Source organism: Nomia melanderi, chromosome 1, assembly GCF_051020985.1.
Source record: "Nomia melanderi isolate GNS246 chromosome 1, iyNomMela1, whole genome shotgun sequence".
NCBI classification, from domain to species: Eukaryota; Metazoa; Arthropoda; class Insecta; order Hymenoptera; family Halictidae; genus Nomia; species Nomia melanderi.
Genome location: NC_134999.1, coordinates 4,868,171 through 4,885,655, shown reverse-complemented (window position 1 = coordinate 4,885,655; position 17,485 = coordinate 4,868,171). Strand labels below are relative to the sequence as shown.

Below are 17,485 nucleotides of genomic sequence, written 5' to 3'. Positions count from 1 at the left end.
CTCAACAATTACTTTAATTGACTCAGAAATAAGAATTTTATTCTCTAACTTTAGAAATGAAGAGTGTACTAATGTACAACTACAGTAATATTCGATAAAACAATAAGAGAAATTGAAATTTAATAGAAAATGAGACTCTAAGTGAAATAGCAATATGAATGATTCTATTTTAAACTTTTAACACATTTTCAAAAATACTTAGGTGATCCCTTTGTCGAAGCAGCTGTTTCTAATATCATAAGAATGTTTTACAAGTAGTTGCTTCGATTCAGAGACCTAACCGTCGCGAAATGTTTTCTTGTACGATATTTATTGTGATATTTCAGCGATTAAATTAACTTTAACGCGAATAATCAATCATTTCAATCGACTGTATGTTAGTCGAACTTTAAAAATCAAAAAGCAGACTGAACCTATTGATACAATTAATGTACCACTAAGTTCCCAATCTTATTATCTGAATATTCAATGTTGAAGGTTGTGTTATATCTTACATATCATAGTACAGAATAAAGTTACGTTACTCGTAATTCGGTAAAAAGTCAAAGTATTGTTGCTAGTATTTACAGTTAACTTTAAACGCAACGTACAAGAAAACCCTATCCTATCTAATAAATAAATTAAAATATGCTACTACTCTCGGGTATGCCTCGAGCGAAGCGATGTATCCCACGGCGGTCGATCGATGTCTTCTTCCTTGAGCCTGAAATAATGTACCCTAGAGCGGATAATCGACGTCTTTTTTCGCACGAACAATTCTAATTTAGTTCACGCTCAACGCATTACTTATATTATACAATCATCGCAGTATGGGGAGTAAATCAAGGAAGAAATCCTTGATTCGAGCATGAGGCGAATCAGAAAAGAAGTCTCTTATTCAACAAGAGCAAAATTGGGGGATACAATCTTAATTCTGACATAGTTTCGCCTTATAAAACGATACATTCGTCTCACATATGCCGAGCAATTATGGTGACTAGACGCACAGGAAGGGAATCAAGGAGGAAGTACTTGATTCGAAATGAGAGAAATCAGAGAAGAGGAATCTGATTGGAAATAGGCAATATCACGGTAATGCGAAGCAAACCACTATCAGAATTAAAATAAAGAATAACTACTCGGCATACTTTACACAATTCGCTGCCATGAAGGTCGGGGGAGCCATTTGACTTAGCTGTGATGGGACTCCAGGACGAGGTCTCATAGGGACCAAGGCTACATCCGGCTGACCGATGGGAAGGTCGGGATACTATTGGTCGAAATTGACTTTAGACTATACAATCCTGGTTTCCAAAGTGCAAAACTTGGATTTCGTCGGCAGAATTGCCAGGTAGGTCGTGGGTAGCAATTTGACTTAGCAGTGATGGGACCCCATGACGATGCGTCATAGGGACGAAGGCTACATCCGGCTGACCGATGGGGAGTTCGGAATACTTTTGGTCGAAATTGACCTTAGACTATACAATCTAGGTTTCCAAAGTAGAAAACTTGGATTCCGTCGGGCAGAATTGCCATGAAGGTCGGGGGTAGTCATTTGACATAGCAGTGATGGGACTCCAGGACGAGATCTAATAGCGACCAAGGCTACATCCGGCTGACCGATGAGAAGTTCGGGATACTTTTGGTCGAAATTGACTTTAGACTAAACAATCCAGGTTTCCAAAGTGGAAAACTTGGATTCCGTCGGCCAGAATTGCCAGGAAGGTCGGGGGTAGCCATTTGACTTAGCAGTGATGGGACTCCAGGACGAGGTCTCATAGGGACAAAGGCTACATCCGGCTGACCGATGGGAAGGTCGGGATACTTTTGGTCGAAATTGACTTTAGACTATACAATCCAGGTTTCCAAAGTGCAAAACTTGGATTCCGTCGGGCAGAATTGCCAGGTAGGTCGGGGGTAGCCATTTGACTTAGCAGTGAAGGGACTCCAGGACGAGGTCTCATAGGTTCCAAGGCTACATCCGGCTGACCGATGGGAAGTTCGGAATACTTTTGGTCGAAATTGACTTTAGACTATACAAACCAGGTTGCCAAAGTGGAAAACTTGGATTCCGTCGGCCAGAATTGCCAGGAATGTCGGGGGAAGCCATTTGACTTAGAAGTGATTGGACACCAGGGAGAGGAAAGAGCTGTGTTGCTCAAGAAACCTTGACCATTCATGAAAAAGTCTACTCAAGATTGTTCGAGAACAAGAAGGAGGAAAAGGAAACCTTATAAAATGAAAAAACTGTAGCACGCGTGGAGTCTTACAGCAAACTGATCATTACACCTGTTTCTTTCTGCACCCGCGGCTCGCTATCCCATTACTTGTTTGCGTTCGCTGCTATTCGGTTCTGCTCGCCGCTACTTCCCCTTTTACTCGTTATCGTTTGCCACTGCTTGGCACTGCTTGTCACTGCTCCCCTATTCATCATAGTTCGCCACTGTTCGGCTTTGATCGCTACTGTTAGCTACTGCTCGTCACTGTTCTCTACTGTTCGACACTTCTAATCATTGTTCGGTATCTCTCAACGCTACTCTACACCTCTCCCTATTCTTCCATTGCGCAGGGAATTACTCAAAGATATTCAAATTAAAAGATCAAGTGCATCAAAAATTTTTATAGGGAATTTATTATTTCGAGTTATTTAATTGCTTCAGGAATTCTTTAATTCAAGGGATGGTGTTAGGCACTCTCTCTATTTTTTCATCGAAATGGTTATTAAATATAATCAATGGGAATCGGCTATAACTACCATTTATTCTATAAAAATAGAAGATGATTTTCAAAATACATCAGAATGGAGCATCTTTAACTCTAATGTTTTTGACCATCAAATTATAAAGAATAGTCGATGTGAGTACTGTCAGCGCATTATTTTTTACCTCGCCCACAACTTCACGAATTATTCATAATCTTATAATTATGTATTAGACGTAGGAGGGTTAAGGTAATTGATTTAATGTAATACAACAATTTTGTTAAAATATTATTGCATATATTTGCATCACTCTTTTTTAACATTATCGTAATATAATTGATCTGTACTGTATACACATCTAACGACGTCATTTTGTTATTATTTAAGGAATGAAATTGACTTTTTGTTGATTACTCTGAACAATTTGTACTCTAATAATGTTACTTGTTACATTCTATCCTTGTCAGATTGTATATTTCCTAATTTTACTTTAACGAGAAGGTATAAATGATACAATTCTTCGTTGAAATACGTCGTGTATGTGCTTCGCTATCAGTAAGAATGTATTTATGTATACAATTTATACAGTACTACAATTGTAATACACATTTATTTTAACAGAAAAAGCTTGTGCGTACAATTAATTTATTACAATATTGTTTCTTTAGAATTAGAAAGTCTTTATCAGAACAATATTTAAAATTCAGTTTTGTTTTTAAAGAAAATTGTCAATAAAATCGTATGAAATAGATGACTAATAAAGTAAACTATTATTTTTGTAAAAAAAGACTCAATCAGAATGATTGAAAAACAAAAAGAGATTTTTAAGTTTGTAAGATATGAGAAGTTGGAAAGGTAACTGAAGCTTTCAGAAACATATTTGAAAGAAACTAAACATGTATAAAGGGTCAAATAGAACATAAAGAAGAAAAAGAAAGTAAAGAAAAAAAAGAATTAACAAGGGAAAAGGGAGAAACTGACAGAAATGCAAAATTACAAGAAAAATGTGAAAGAAAAGAATAAGACTAATATATTCATAAATCTCAGACAAGAATAGAAAGGTTCAAACACAAAAGTGAAGAAACGAAAAAATATTAAAAGTGAAACAAAGAAAAGCAATTGACAACATCAACGCACTCATCGGAAGAAAGTGAAAACAGTGATAGAAGAAATGTTAAATTAACAATGATAATATTGCCAAAAAATAAAGCATAAGGTTGATACACGACGAATAATACAAATCTGATAAGTAAAGAAAGAAAATAAAGTAAATATGTATAAGCAAACAAATCATACGTAAACTTCATTTCTGCAGCTGAAAGGTGCAGAAATAAACGTTTATCATTTCTTTTTTTTAATCGGTTTCCCTCAAGTAAAACAAATTTTTATTTTAATAATTATTTTCAAATATTCTTACTGAAAAAAATAGTTTTTCAATTTGATTATATAATTTACATGTTTTACAAAACATTGGCGACGAATATAAGACGTACAGTTATTAATGTTGTCTCATGATTTTACGAAGGAACAATATTTTATACAAATTTACATCGGTTAATTATTAAATTTCGTAGAAAATACTTTGCAGAGAAAATTCTTGTGTGTTTTGTCGTCTTTTATATGGTTCAATTGATTATAAAACGAAAAAAGTATCCACACACGATACAACTGACGTGTCTAATTAAAATTATCGCTGTTGATGAGAAGTTGGTTATTCTTCGGCTTCTTCGGCCTCTAAAATACTCTTGAAAGAAAATGGCTGGAAAGGATAACCCTGTCCATCATAAAACTTGCTCATAAATTCCACCCTGAAAAAAATAATTAACCATTTTTAACTGTATGTTATAAAATTTCAATTTTATTATTGATATTATAATTTGAAATAATTAAAAAATATCGGTTTTACCAGAAAATCTTATCGTTTTTATGTTCAATATGGTATTTATATTATGATATGTGAATAAATAGTTCAAATAAACATTCTGAAAGATGGTAAAAAGTTATATAAATTTAATTTATCTTTAACACTTTGGAGACAACAAGTTTTTAAATTTCGTAAAACTCTTTCTATACAAAAATTAAATTACATACCGAAGTCTATACTGAAGAAAAAGCAAAACGTTTGCTCTTAAGTATAATAATTGATTAGAAAAGAATAATATTTTGAATTCGAATGAATCGAGTAATGAGGTAAGGGCATTAGTAATTGACTTGGTACCAGTAGTTAACCATCTTTTAAGAAAACATAAAAAAGGTTTTTAAAAGTAATAATCTTTCGATAAGGACGCGGTAGATATGCTACAGTATCTATCGATTCAACTCTGAAACACCTTTGCTTGAATGAAATTGGTTATCATAAAAACTAACAATTTATTTCATTGACGTTGGTTGTATACAGCGAATTTCCAACATCGAATTAATTTGTTTTCATTTGTATTTGTCCCTTTACTTATAATTTGTCATAATCGTTGCAAATAAACGATATCAAAGTAATCACCTTTAATGTTTTTGGTTTTACTGTAAGTGGTCAACTACTAACTAATACGTGGTCAGTCACTAGCTTTCTTGTTTTAAAGTATGGTGAACTTCTGGAACAAGTATTGAATTTTCAAATATGCCCATAAAATTTGGACAGTATAAATGTTTCAAAAGGGTTCGCTTTGTTACATAATGTAAGAAGTTCAAACAGCATTTTCACGCATAGAGTCTCTCTATTTAATAAGGGAGCAAGCGTTTACTATTATTCACGCAGAAAATTTGTGTTAACTGGTCAACTCTTGGTGCTTTTACCTTATTTATGTTTATTAAATCATGTTAAAAATCTTCGCCGCGAGTCCGACACGTTGTTACGGGGCAAGAGGTTACAGAGCTAATTTGTACTTACCAATGAAGTCGAAGGGTGTGCAGGAAAGCAGACAGCCCTTCCATCATGACCAAAATGGTAAGAGTAAAGAATGCCCAAGCGGCGAAAGTGAAAAATAAAATTATGCTGAATATATACTGGTTTTCCTCAGCGCCAAGACCTCTGCTTAATACCATATTCCACAATACGTCCGACAATTGTCCATGGGCCAGCGACAAGGCCCACAAACGCAAATAAGAGGCAGTGTGCGATATCGTCGAGAGAACGTATTCTATGGTGTGGATGGATTGATGGATCATAAGTTCACCGAACGAATCTTCTTCGTGCTCATGGCCGCCTGTGGCTGGTTCACTAGTCGAAGCTACCGTTTGCGGAGTGGACGACTGCAATTCGATGTCTTGAGATGCTCCATTACTCTAAAACAAAAACAATTCAATAGAACACCATGAAAATATAAATTTGTAATAATATTAACTTTATTCGTTGGAAAGGATCAATTTCTAGAAATTGGCAGTAGAAACATTGCAGTACAATTCATGTCCTTGTATAATAAGATTCATAAGAATGATAACGTTTGTATAACTATAATTTGCTTACATTTTGTTTTTGAACAATTAAGCTGTTAACTGACGAATATAATTTCAAAAATTTCTAATAATGCTCGCAATTAAATCAAACAATGATATGTATACTCGTCAAACGCAGGCTAAATGCACAAATAATATATTCTAACGAAAAGTTAAAGCAAACCGAAGAAGAATTACATGTTTATCTGAAAAAATAAACAATTGATCAAAACAATAATATATTCATATCGTTATCTTGTATATTTGAGTTCCATGTCAATATATATTTGTATCATCTTATTTCAGTTTTCAAAATAAATGGAAAAATATCTGACAAAATACTGCGTGACAAGTATTTCAATCGGTTTCCAATTTGTTCAAACGGCTTTAGATGATTACAATGTAACAAAAGTTCTATGCAATTTTACTTTGTATAATTCATAGAGTCAATCTGCGCGAAAGAAGTTTGTAGAAATCGCATAGTTGACACGCAAATAAGTTTTAAATATAAGAATTGAATTTTTATATTCATATCAACCTGTTAATTGTGGAAATTAATTCGAAAAATTTCTCATTTTACGCGCAATGAAATTAAAAAATGAAGCATGTACTCGTCAAACGCAGGACGAAAGCACTTAGGGTATAATTTAATGAAAAACCAAAGCAAAACAAAGAAGAATTACATGTTTATCTGAAAAAATAACTAATTCATCGTTGAAAAAATTAGTATCATTTCAAGATTTAAGATAACGTGTATACTCGCCAAACACAGTTAACTAGTTAAGAACGAGAAACTCTGCGAAACTGAGTCAGAATATATACATAATGCAGATTAAAATTTGCGTTGGACATTATTTTTAGTGTGTATGTGCTTACTTGAACTTTCCCTGCTGCTTTGTTCCTCTTTTTTATTAAATAATAAACAGGTTTTCCGAAGAGCATCAAGGGCACACATAATATAGCGACACCAACGCAAACGTATTGAACAATTTTTTGACCAGGAAACATATACTGTGAACATCCCGGTGGCATAACGGCCTCACTTTGTAATATCATGTTAATAAATGTGATCAAAACTGATGGAGCACAAGTTGGAGTATATGTTAAGTCTGTAAGAATTAAAGTGCGAAATAATATAATTTACGTGTTGAAATAAACGTAATTTTCTGAATTCAAATGAAAGGTAAAGTGGTAATTTACATTAAAGTACGGCAATACCTCGATTAACGCTCAGGATATGTTCCTAAAGTACAAAGCATTAAATGAAGTTATCTTTGAATAAGATTAAAGAAGTTTTACTTTAACTTCCATTTTATTTATATATTAACTTAATAGACATTTTTAATTGAGGTAACGTTAAACGAGGTCTTACTGCATAAAAAATGTAAACTATTTCATTATAGTTTTGAGATATTTTTTAGCTATGCAATTATAGAAAATAATAGATGCAATCTTAGCTACTTATTTATTTCTGTTGTGGGTAGAAATAAATGGAAGATTATTAGAATAAATTGTAGACATTCAAGACAAATAAAATTGCTAAAAATTTAAATCACAGTTAAATCATAAAACTTTATACCTTCGTAGACTTTAAAGTCCTCATAAATAAGTAGTATAGAATATAAATTTATTGACATAGCATAAACAATATCATATCGACGAATCGCGTTTATAAAAAATGATACATGTTGAAATATAGTTAAGGTAATATTTATGTTATTTTAAATATTACTTAAGTTGTAAGTTGTTTAATTAAAATTATACATAAAATATTTACCTTTCGAAGTGGCGTCGTACAAAACCCATTTCACAAACATTAAAACTACCAGGTAGAAAAACAGCATGATAAGGAAGATCAATTGTGGCAAAAATTCAAGGAAAAAGCTTGAATATCTCTTGAAATACCTGGAAAGATGTAAATATTGTTAGCAGCAATATTCCTCAAATATTCATCAGCACAAATTTCAGGCAAAGCAAATGTAACTTTCTGTAAGCTAAATCTAAATCAAATCTAAATTGGACCTATAGAATTATACAATTGTGTCTGATATTTAAATGAATAATTTTAAATTTATTAAACATAATATTCATGACAAACAGAGACTGTATCAATACTTATTCTCAAACTTTGCATAATACTTGAAATAAATGTAAATTACTGTTACGTCTAGTTGAACTTAAGATAGATACTGATAGCTGCTAAGCAGTTGTATTCAAGTGCCTGCATCAAGCATTGAGATGATCATGTTAACACTAAAACTACCAGTCGGGTCAAAATGGCCCATTCCTCAATTCTTCTTTTTACAATTATGAAGAAGATAACATATGTTTCTTTGGGAAATTATTAAAGAAATTGATTTAGCAATACGCAAACTGAATTGAAAACCAATTGAAATCTCAACAGATACCTTCTTGGAGTCCCTATTCGGGAATTTCAAAAAGCCAATCTAACTGCTCGGTAGTTTTAGTATTACAAGATATCACAGCTTTAATGGTAAAACTTACATAATGTTGACGACACTCATGCACACGCCGAAGATCATGTGCACGACGCCGAAGATGATCGACAGTTTCATTTTGTACGAGTTTAAGAATATAATCTTGTTCTGAGATAATACCCAAACTGGATCCATACCCAAGGGATATGGCGTTTGTGCATAAGCTTCGGTAGCTGGGTCCAACTCAAGGAAACCATTGTTTTGTATGGTATCCAGATCGTACGTTATGTGCCAACTAGATCCGAACAGGTTAATTGACTTTGAGAACACATCATTGTAGATGATGCCGGTATAAATAGAAAATATACCCATCAAAAGTATAATATATCGACCGGCAAAGAATATGTTCCAAATTTCAGACGAAGACTTCTGCGCCATAAATTTCTTCTCCTTCGTGATCAAAAATAAGGCAAACAAGGTCATGATTAAACCTGTATCAAAAATGTATCGTTAAAATAATTATAATTCACTCTATTGTTCGATATTCTTGTTTTTTTAACGTTTCAACTTTGTCATTTACTTTAATATTTTGGTATATCTACATAATACACGTATCCGGAATTGTTGCCAAAATAAATCGAAATTAAATACATCCTTTAAATAAAAATAATACTTAAAAAATTAATAAGAACGAATGTAATAAGAACGATTAGAAAATATAAAAAAATTTTCAACAAAATCGGTCATTATTTTTTAACCCTTTGCACTCCAAAAGCGCCTCTCAGTCGTCATACGATTTGATAGGTCAAAATGATCAAGTTTAATATTCAGTATTACGCTTTGCATAATGTATTAGCATGTGAGATATTGAAATCAAATATTGTTGTTCCTCAATTTATATGTGATTTCTTCTTAAGTCAATTTCAAGGAATGTCGTCTATATCTCGTCAAATGATATTGCGTATTTTTAATGAAAAATTCTTGAACTGCAAAGAGTTGATAGACCTTTCTAATTTACATTTATCATATATTTGAAGATCTCTATTACTTTATGTATTAGCCTAATACTATAAGGTATAGTTAAGTAACATTTATATACATTCAGTACTTAATAGTTTAATTGAATGTCAATTATTATTAAGCTACGTGTTCTCAAAATTCTCTAAAATGCTAATGAAGTGTTTTGAAAATTTTAACAACGAGGACATTTGTAAGTATCATTATGTTGTATCTAAATTTCCTTACCATGGCCAGCGTCTCCAAACATGATGCTAAACAAGAATGGAAAAGTGATAATCGTATAAAGTGCTGGATTGGCTTCGCGATATGTCGCTACTCCATATGCGTCAATTAGGGTTTGAAAACCTTTGGTGAACACGTTCGTCCTGTTAAACGTCGGTGGGTTCTCGTCAGTGTAGATAACATTGAGGAAAGACGGTATCGAACTACCACAGAGACGCTAATGAAGATAAAATATTAGCAAATTGGAATTCATTGAAGTCGTTAAATAGTTAGTTAATGAAACGTATTAAAACTTTTCGTAAGTTATTAACGAATTTCGTAGGTTTCGTAAATTATGTAAGAATCACAAAATATTCTTAATAAGTTTATTTGAAAACTAACCGATCCTTCTGTGAGGCAGTTGCGAACAATACTAAGATCAGATACTGGTACCCAACATTCGCCTATGAGACACTTTTTTGAGACGTCCATATTAAAAAGATTCATCGTGTGGTATATGGCCTTCATCTTTTTCACCATAATGGTCCAGTTCGGCAACTCTTTCGCTACACTATGCAAAACACGTTGACGATGATCTTGTGTTTCGTTTAGAACCTAAGAGATTGGGAACAAACATGTAAAAATTTATTGCACGTTACGTGGAGTAACCTAATTGATAAATGTTATATGTAACCTGAAACAACCAGCTTCTACGGTCTAATCAAATAGTTCAGGTTTTAAGCGAATTCAAATAATTCAATCTTAATTGAACTTAATCTCCGATTAATGAAACAAAAATTTCTATTGAGAATTCACTTATTAATAGAATCTAAATTACTTCAGAGTTAATTAATTTTTGTACACTAAAATAATCCATCTTTATTTTCTGATAAAGTACTTTATTATTTTCACTAACGTATTTTTTGCAATAATATTCTAATGAAATTTTTCATGTTGTTTCTGCAGGAGAAAATATACTTATTAGTTAACAATTAATAGAGTTTTTTATTATAGACAATTTTTTTATTAGAATTTTATATTATTATAATTCCTAAGTTGATTCTATTACTAGTTTTATTGTACTCAAAAGTATAATAAGAATCTTTGCATGCATAACAGCCTCACCATGTTCAAATCTTCTAATCTGGTGCGAACGCCTTTAACTATGTCAAGGCGTTCTGCATGACTATGTGGGCATGGGTACAGGGAAGCATGAAAACCACTGCAGACCTTTTTGATGCGACTTTTCAACTGTTCTCCTTGGAAAAAGGCAACGAAGGCTGTTTTATACATCTTATTCCCCTAAAACATTTCATTAATCGTGCAAATCACACGCTTTGATTAACATTTTTAATGATCAGATAACCGGAAAATCGGTTATTCGATCTAACACGATTTTTTAACGAATTTAGGCATTGTAAGCTCAGCTGAAACCAAAGTATTAAAGTTTCACAACTCTCGAATTTATATCTTCATTTGTATGAATCACTCAACTAACAATTGCAATGATTACTCAAATGATTATATAATTATTTTTATCGATTATTTTGTTTCGGTTTGGATACTTCAGTTGAGAGCTTGAGCTTATATTAGAAGAGTACAAAGTGTTAAAAAATGTGTCAAATTCGTACAGGTACATTTCGTTGTTCATTAATTGAAATTTGGTTTTTAATAGTACTTAAATTTCCTTGTGTAGAATTTAGTATTATAAGATTATCTACGATGCATTTTATTTGTATTAACATCGCATCACTTGATACTTTTAATGGTGTAACACATGTTTTAATAAATAGAAAGAATTTTTCAGATACAAAAGAAGAAATAGGTATGCACTAACGGTAGCTGGGTCTTCCAGTGGCTTGTCGAGTTCAGCTTGACGCAGGAATACATTTCCACGGGATATTCGCCACAACATTCTCTCGAAAGCTGGCACTCGTTCTCGGTTTATTACACCAGCGACGAATCTGAAAGAAAAATTCCACTGAAATCAAATCAGAACATTTTAATTTCTCGAACTTTGAATTTTGTAAAGTGAAATCTAGATTCATAAGGAGCACCCTGTTTACGTAGTAATTATTCACTGTTTCTGTTTAAAATTATGTACATTATTCTCAATTTCTTTCACGAGGAAAGTGCATACATATATTTATATATGCATGTACGCATTCGTTCATTTATTAATGTCGCAAAAATGAGAGAGTAAAAAACCTCGATATAATTATTAATTGCCTTTCAAGCACTGTTTATCAATATTATTATTTTTATGATTATTATTAATTATAAGAAATATTAGTATTAACAATGTGTGTAATAAATTCGGAAAAATTATATTCAGAATAGCCTGCAATTGTGAATTTCATTAAAATTGCAGAATATTTTAGTTTATTAATCCAACAGTAAATTGTCAACTTCTGCTCACAGACTTTTAATAACATTATCTAGGTGACCAAGTATGAAACGATGAAGACCAACAAGAACTGAAAAAAGCAGACAGAAAATAGATTTGGAGAAGACACATTGCTCAAAAACATTATTAGTTGAATTTAAAAATTTCCAAAAATCCAAATGAATAAGAATTTCATACAGTTTTAGTTAACATTACTCACTACGATCAGTAACACTAGGTGTATGTCTTGTCTTGTAGTTTGGATCCTGGCAGGAATAAACCATACAACGTGTTCAGCAACAAGTGAGAGAAAATTTAAGAGATGATTTTTCAGAACAGTGCAAGACGAAATTCATGAATAAAAATTATGGTTTCAGCTTCATTTTTAAGTTCTTAAAGATTAAAATCCGATCAAAAGCATTTTCTTAACCTGTCCGAAAGAAAAACCGTTCTCACACTTCCCGCGGGGGGGTTCCTCTTCAGAAATGTCTGCAGAATCCAATGGTGCATAGCAAATTCGTGCTGGCCAACCCACTTTTCATAGAAATGTAACAGAAGTGCATACAAAGTACGCGCATCTACCCTTTTTTAAACCTTGATCATCGTTTACAAACATTTAATGATACACAAAATTCAAAATTTTTATAGCTACATATTCGGGAAGTCTCCTCTATTTTCTACGACAAATTTTAACTGCCTATCATTTTTATTTTTCACGTAACACTTGGTTTTCTGAAAAATTCGAACGCTTTTACAAAACCCCAGTTTTTTCGAAAACTGGACCTGACCCAGCAATTTGGTTTTCGGATTCGTATTTACGGTAAGGAACTCACAAGAATCACATAGTGGTTATTGCAAAACCTAACATAGGTCAAAATTTGTTCCACAGTGTTATTAAGCGATTTTATAAAATGGAGATTTAAGATTTAACATCTAACAACGATGAAAATTGAAGTTTTAAACTTTCTTTCGATTGCCACTGTATATTATAACCGTAGGACTATTAAATGGATCAAAATAATCCACCTCGAATTTTGTGTAATTGCAATTGTTAAAAAGGCACAATACTATTTCTGAGAAATTATTACATCAATTGATTTATTAACTCGTACTTTGTACTGTGAGTCGATTAAAAACTCGATAAATGTGAAAGTAATACTACCGAGCAATAGAATTGAAAGTTTTATACCTTTTTCATGTTCATTGAGTTAAAAGCTTTGTACAGTTTTCTATGGTTTTCTATAGTTTTATATAGTTTTATAGAGTTTTATATAGTTTTATATAGTTTTATATAGTTTTACATAGTTTTACATAGTTTTACATAGTTTTATATAGTTTTATATAGTTTTATATAGTTTTATATAGTTTTATATAGTTTTATATAGTTTTATATAGTTTTATATAGTTTTATATAGTTTTATATAGTTTTATATAGTTTTATAGAGTTTTATAGAGTTTGCTATAATTTATACAGTTTAATTGACTTATAATTTTAAGAAAAACTTCAACACTAAAATTAAGTATCAATGGAATTAAGTAGTTTACATTTAAGTTTTTCTTACTAGACAACTCTTTCTTTGATATCTTGTGTTTTTTGATAAAGAGATCAACATACTCAAGACGTCCATGGCTGGTAATGCTCTGATTCTGTGCTTCCTCGTTAGTTAGCGTCCTGGTGATCGAGTCATTGGCCTCTTCCTGTTGATATAGAAGAAGATGAGACGAATCTTGATTCTCCGTCAGAACGGTAACATCGATTACACGAAGGAGGACGATGCTATGAGCAAAAGCTGCTGAACTACTTTAGCTACCTCCGTGAAAAACACTTGGGTCTTCTCGAGCACGTGCCGTAATTCCGTCAACTCGAGATAGTTACTCTTCAGGTTCACCGCATTTTGGCTCAGCTCTAATATGTTGTTCCCCGTCTTCTCGAGATTCGCCTGCAATAATAATTAATAATGGCGTTTACTGTTCCATTTTTATCGTATATATCAAGTTGTGACATGAAAAATGCTGGGTTATTTCTTGGCATTAGACGTCATTTTGTTATATTCTGAATTATATTGGAAAAAGTCCAGAGAAATATCTGAAGGAAAGGAAATCTTTATTTGTGTCTGCTAGTTTACCAGTTTGGAAAATTCTACATTACGATCTTCATTAAACATGTCTTATGTTGTGCAAATTCTTGATTAAACTATAGACTTTTATTACAGGAAGAAAAATTGGAGATATTTTGCACACGTTCGTCAGTGAATAAACACATTTCTATAATTGTTATATAAAAATTATAAAAATATATTTATGTGATTACTATAACGACTAACAATTTTAAAGTTACTTTTATACGTTTTTCAAGGTAATGTTATAATCTTGAATACGTCGCTTTAAAGAAACTTTGTTTTTTATTACGTTTGATTAAGTAGCTTCGTTACTGAATGTGACTGTTAAGAGAAAATAATAATTTACCTCGAGATCTATGATGGCCCGTGGGTTCGGTGCTCGTGGTAATTCAGTCAGATTGTCCACAATAGGTACACCATCTTTCCTAACTTCTGATTCGATGTACCGAAGCTTCCGCTCCATTTCGTCGCACCGGCGGACTTCATTGACGAACTTTCGTTGAAAATAATTGACATCGCCGTTGAGCTACGAAGACATCGATAACAAAATAGAAATTATAAATAAACCAATATCAATCATACCATAAAGTCATTATATATACGTCGTACGTTGTTGTTTAATTTTCTTAACTAGAAAGTTCTGTGACATTTCAAGGCTTGAATAAATCAATCACAGCGAATAATAATGACTAAAAAGATTTCTCTAATTTCTCCTTTCTTTCTTTAATATTTACATTTCTTTTCATTGCGATATTACACTTTCAATATATTTTTGTATTTGTAATAATATATATTCTTTCAATATACTTGTAGTATCGTTGATAATTTATTATTGTTATTTATATACTTGTGTATCGATATATTGATATATTTATTACTGTTACTGATAAAAGGAAGTAGTTAAAAATTACATCTAACAGAACTTACATCACGAAATTGCACCGTACCGGTTTCTCCAAGTTCGGAGACGGAAAGGTAGGCTGCCTCTGGCTGAATGAACAGCTGGCAGAGAGCCATCGCTTCGCTTCTGAACATCGCACCCATCTTGCAGATTTATGTTTTATCCTGTAACGAAAACAAACAACAAGTTATTCATCACGCCTATATCGCATTTTCCGTATTTTTATAGCTTGCGCCACCATAAGAATAGAAGAAAAATTTTTATTTATGATACAGCCCTTGAACTGTTAAATAATTAACAGTCTATTATTAAATAATGTCTGCTATCTATTACTTCTATTAATAATTAGATCATGTCTAGTATCTATAACTTTAATTACTTTAATTACTAATTGAATAATGTCTATTCTTTGTCACTTCTATTACTAATTAAATAATGTGTATTACTATCGTTTAATCGTTAAATTTCAAAACGACCGATTGAATCAAATGAACACGTGTACACATAAAAACAAATAATGCGTAGGTAATGGTGAAACACTACACTTAATTAGTTGAAGAACATATTTATACGGTCATTCACAGTGGTCATTACATTTATCAAACTGTATGTTTCTTATATAGCATAAGAAGGTATATCCTTCTTTAAAGTATTATTACTTAAATGAAACTTATAAGAAATTCATTTCCGGCATTATCTGTAGATGATTCGCTGATTTATAATAATCAATAATTGGCAGTGATTTAAAAGACATCGATACAAGATAAAAATATTAATTCCTGCAAACATTTAGTACTAACGTAATTATAATGGACACTTCAGTTTTGAAATTTCATGTATGACACAGGAAACGAAGTATACGAATTAACTATTTTTATCTGTTTGTATACTAAGGTTACGTATGATTGTGTGAACATGACCCAAATCCGTTGTGAATGGCAATGTATATAATGATCATTTACTTTGAATTTTAATCACATTTCTTGGGATTAAGAATTGAAGAATTTGAACTCAATACAAAATTCGCAATCAAAGCTTGTACATAGCACTAATCAGGGTTACTTATCGAATATGTAGATAAAGTGATAAAATTGTTCCACGCGTGCCCAACCGATTCATTGCCAAAAGAAAACAACAAAGCTAAAGATTACACAATAAGAAAAACTTTAACCCCTTACTATATAAATTGAATCAAACTCGGGAAGAAGACTTTGCACAGAATTTATTAAATATCAATATTATTTAGTTCACGTAATTTGAAAGATAATACAATCATAAGCTTATGAGTATTTAATCTTAAGGGGAAATTAACTTTTACAATGAAAATATAATATTTAGATCATCTCATAAATAATATGGTTCTGTTACACTTATTTATTTTGCAAAAGTAAAATAAACCAAACATTTTCAAATCCAAAATATTTTTTGCTAAATAAATTTTGGAAAAATAAGTGCATATAAAAAAACCAAATTATTTATGGGATGATTCAATATCTTTCCATATCATAAAACCAATAATAATGTAGATTTTGTGATTTTAAACAGCAGAAAATCATAAAATAAATAGTTATTTAAATACAGTCAAATTCAAATTTATTTACATATGATTAGAAATATAAATTTCTATTCAAACGAATATCATAAAAGACACTACACTTTGGGTATTTTATATATTCGTTACCTTTCTCATATTTTTCTCATATTTTTTTATGGATGCACACATATTATCATTTCCAATGAATACATAAAAATCCATAGTCTATAGACCATACAAATCATCTTTTTATTGAAAATTACACCTATTCGATCCTAGAACCCAATAGTGTAGAATCGCAAAATGTGTGCACGCAATTGGTTTTCAAGAGATCACGTACTTGTGACAAGAAAAACGTGATCTCATCGTTCCTCGATAACAAGACATGTATCATGTATCGTTTAGAGGCACGTGAGACATTCCGATGTATTCTACAAGCACGTACTCTAATAATCATTGATAAAACTATGATCTACTGTTTATTGGTAGGTGTTTAAGTTTGTAGCACAAGCATAATCTTACAAATTGCCGAATCTATAAAATTTTGTAGTTTTAAAAACGTGACATTTTAATGGTATACCATTTCTTTTTTATTAAGGTAAAATACTTCTTTTTATGAATGTCGTAGAAAATTTATTTTCAATGTTCAATGAATAATAAATATAAACATTTTACGCTATCTCTCACTTCGTAATAATTGGGAAATTATTTAAAATTAATTAAAAAGGATTTTAACAACTCTTAAAAATTAAAATACAATCATAAATTAGACTGCT

General features: G+C 31.6%; 1 protein-coding gene across 2 annotated transcripts in view; it reads right to left on the bottom strand.

The window, feature by feature from the left end:
• Positions 1–3,218: 3,218 nt before the first annotated feature.
• Vha100-2 (V-type ATPase subunit a family protein Vha100-2) overlaps positions 3,219–17,485 on the bottom strand; it is a 48,307-nt gene continuing 34,040 nt past the window's right edge. For both annotated transcript variants that reach the window (XM_031979085.2, XM_031979004.2), the window contains exons 2-14: positions 15,202–15,339; positions 14,621–14,800; positions 13,966–14,094; positions 13,770–13,852; positions 11,606–11,732; positions 10,894–11,070; positions 10,171–10,383; positions 9,793–10,006; positions 8,615–9,038; positions 7,887–8,014; positions 6,986–7,218; positions 5,565–5,959; positions 3,219–4,488 (exon numbers count right to left, since the gene is read on the bottom strand). In XM_031979085.2, the coding sequence (XP_031834945.1) occupies positions 4,392–4,488; positions 5,565–5,959; positions 6,986–7,218; positions 7,887–8,014; positions 8,615–9,038; positions 9,793–10,006; positions 10,171–10,383; positions 10,894–11,070; positions 11,606–11,732; positions 13,770–13,852; positions 13,966–14,094; positions 14,621–14,800; positions 15,202–15,318 (2,517 nt within the window). In that variant the 5' untranslated portion in view covers positions 15,319–15,339 and the 3' untranslated portion in view covers positions 3,219–4,391. The remainder of the gene's footprint in view (positions 4,489–5,564; positions 5,960–6,985; positions 7,219–7,886; positions 8,015–8,614; positions 9,039–9,792; positions 10,007–10,170; positions 10,384–10,893; positions 11,071–11,605; positions 11,733–13,769; positions 13,853–13,965; positions 14,095–14,620; positions 14,801–15,201; positions 15,340–17,485) is intronic.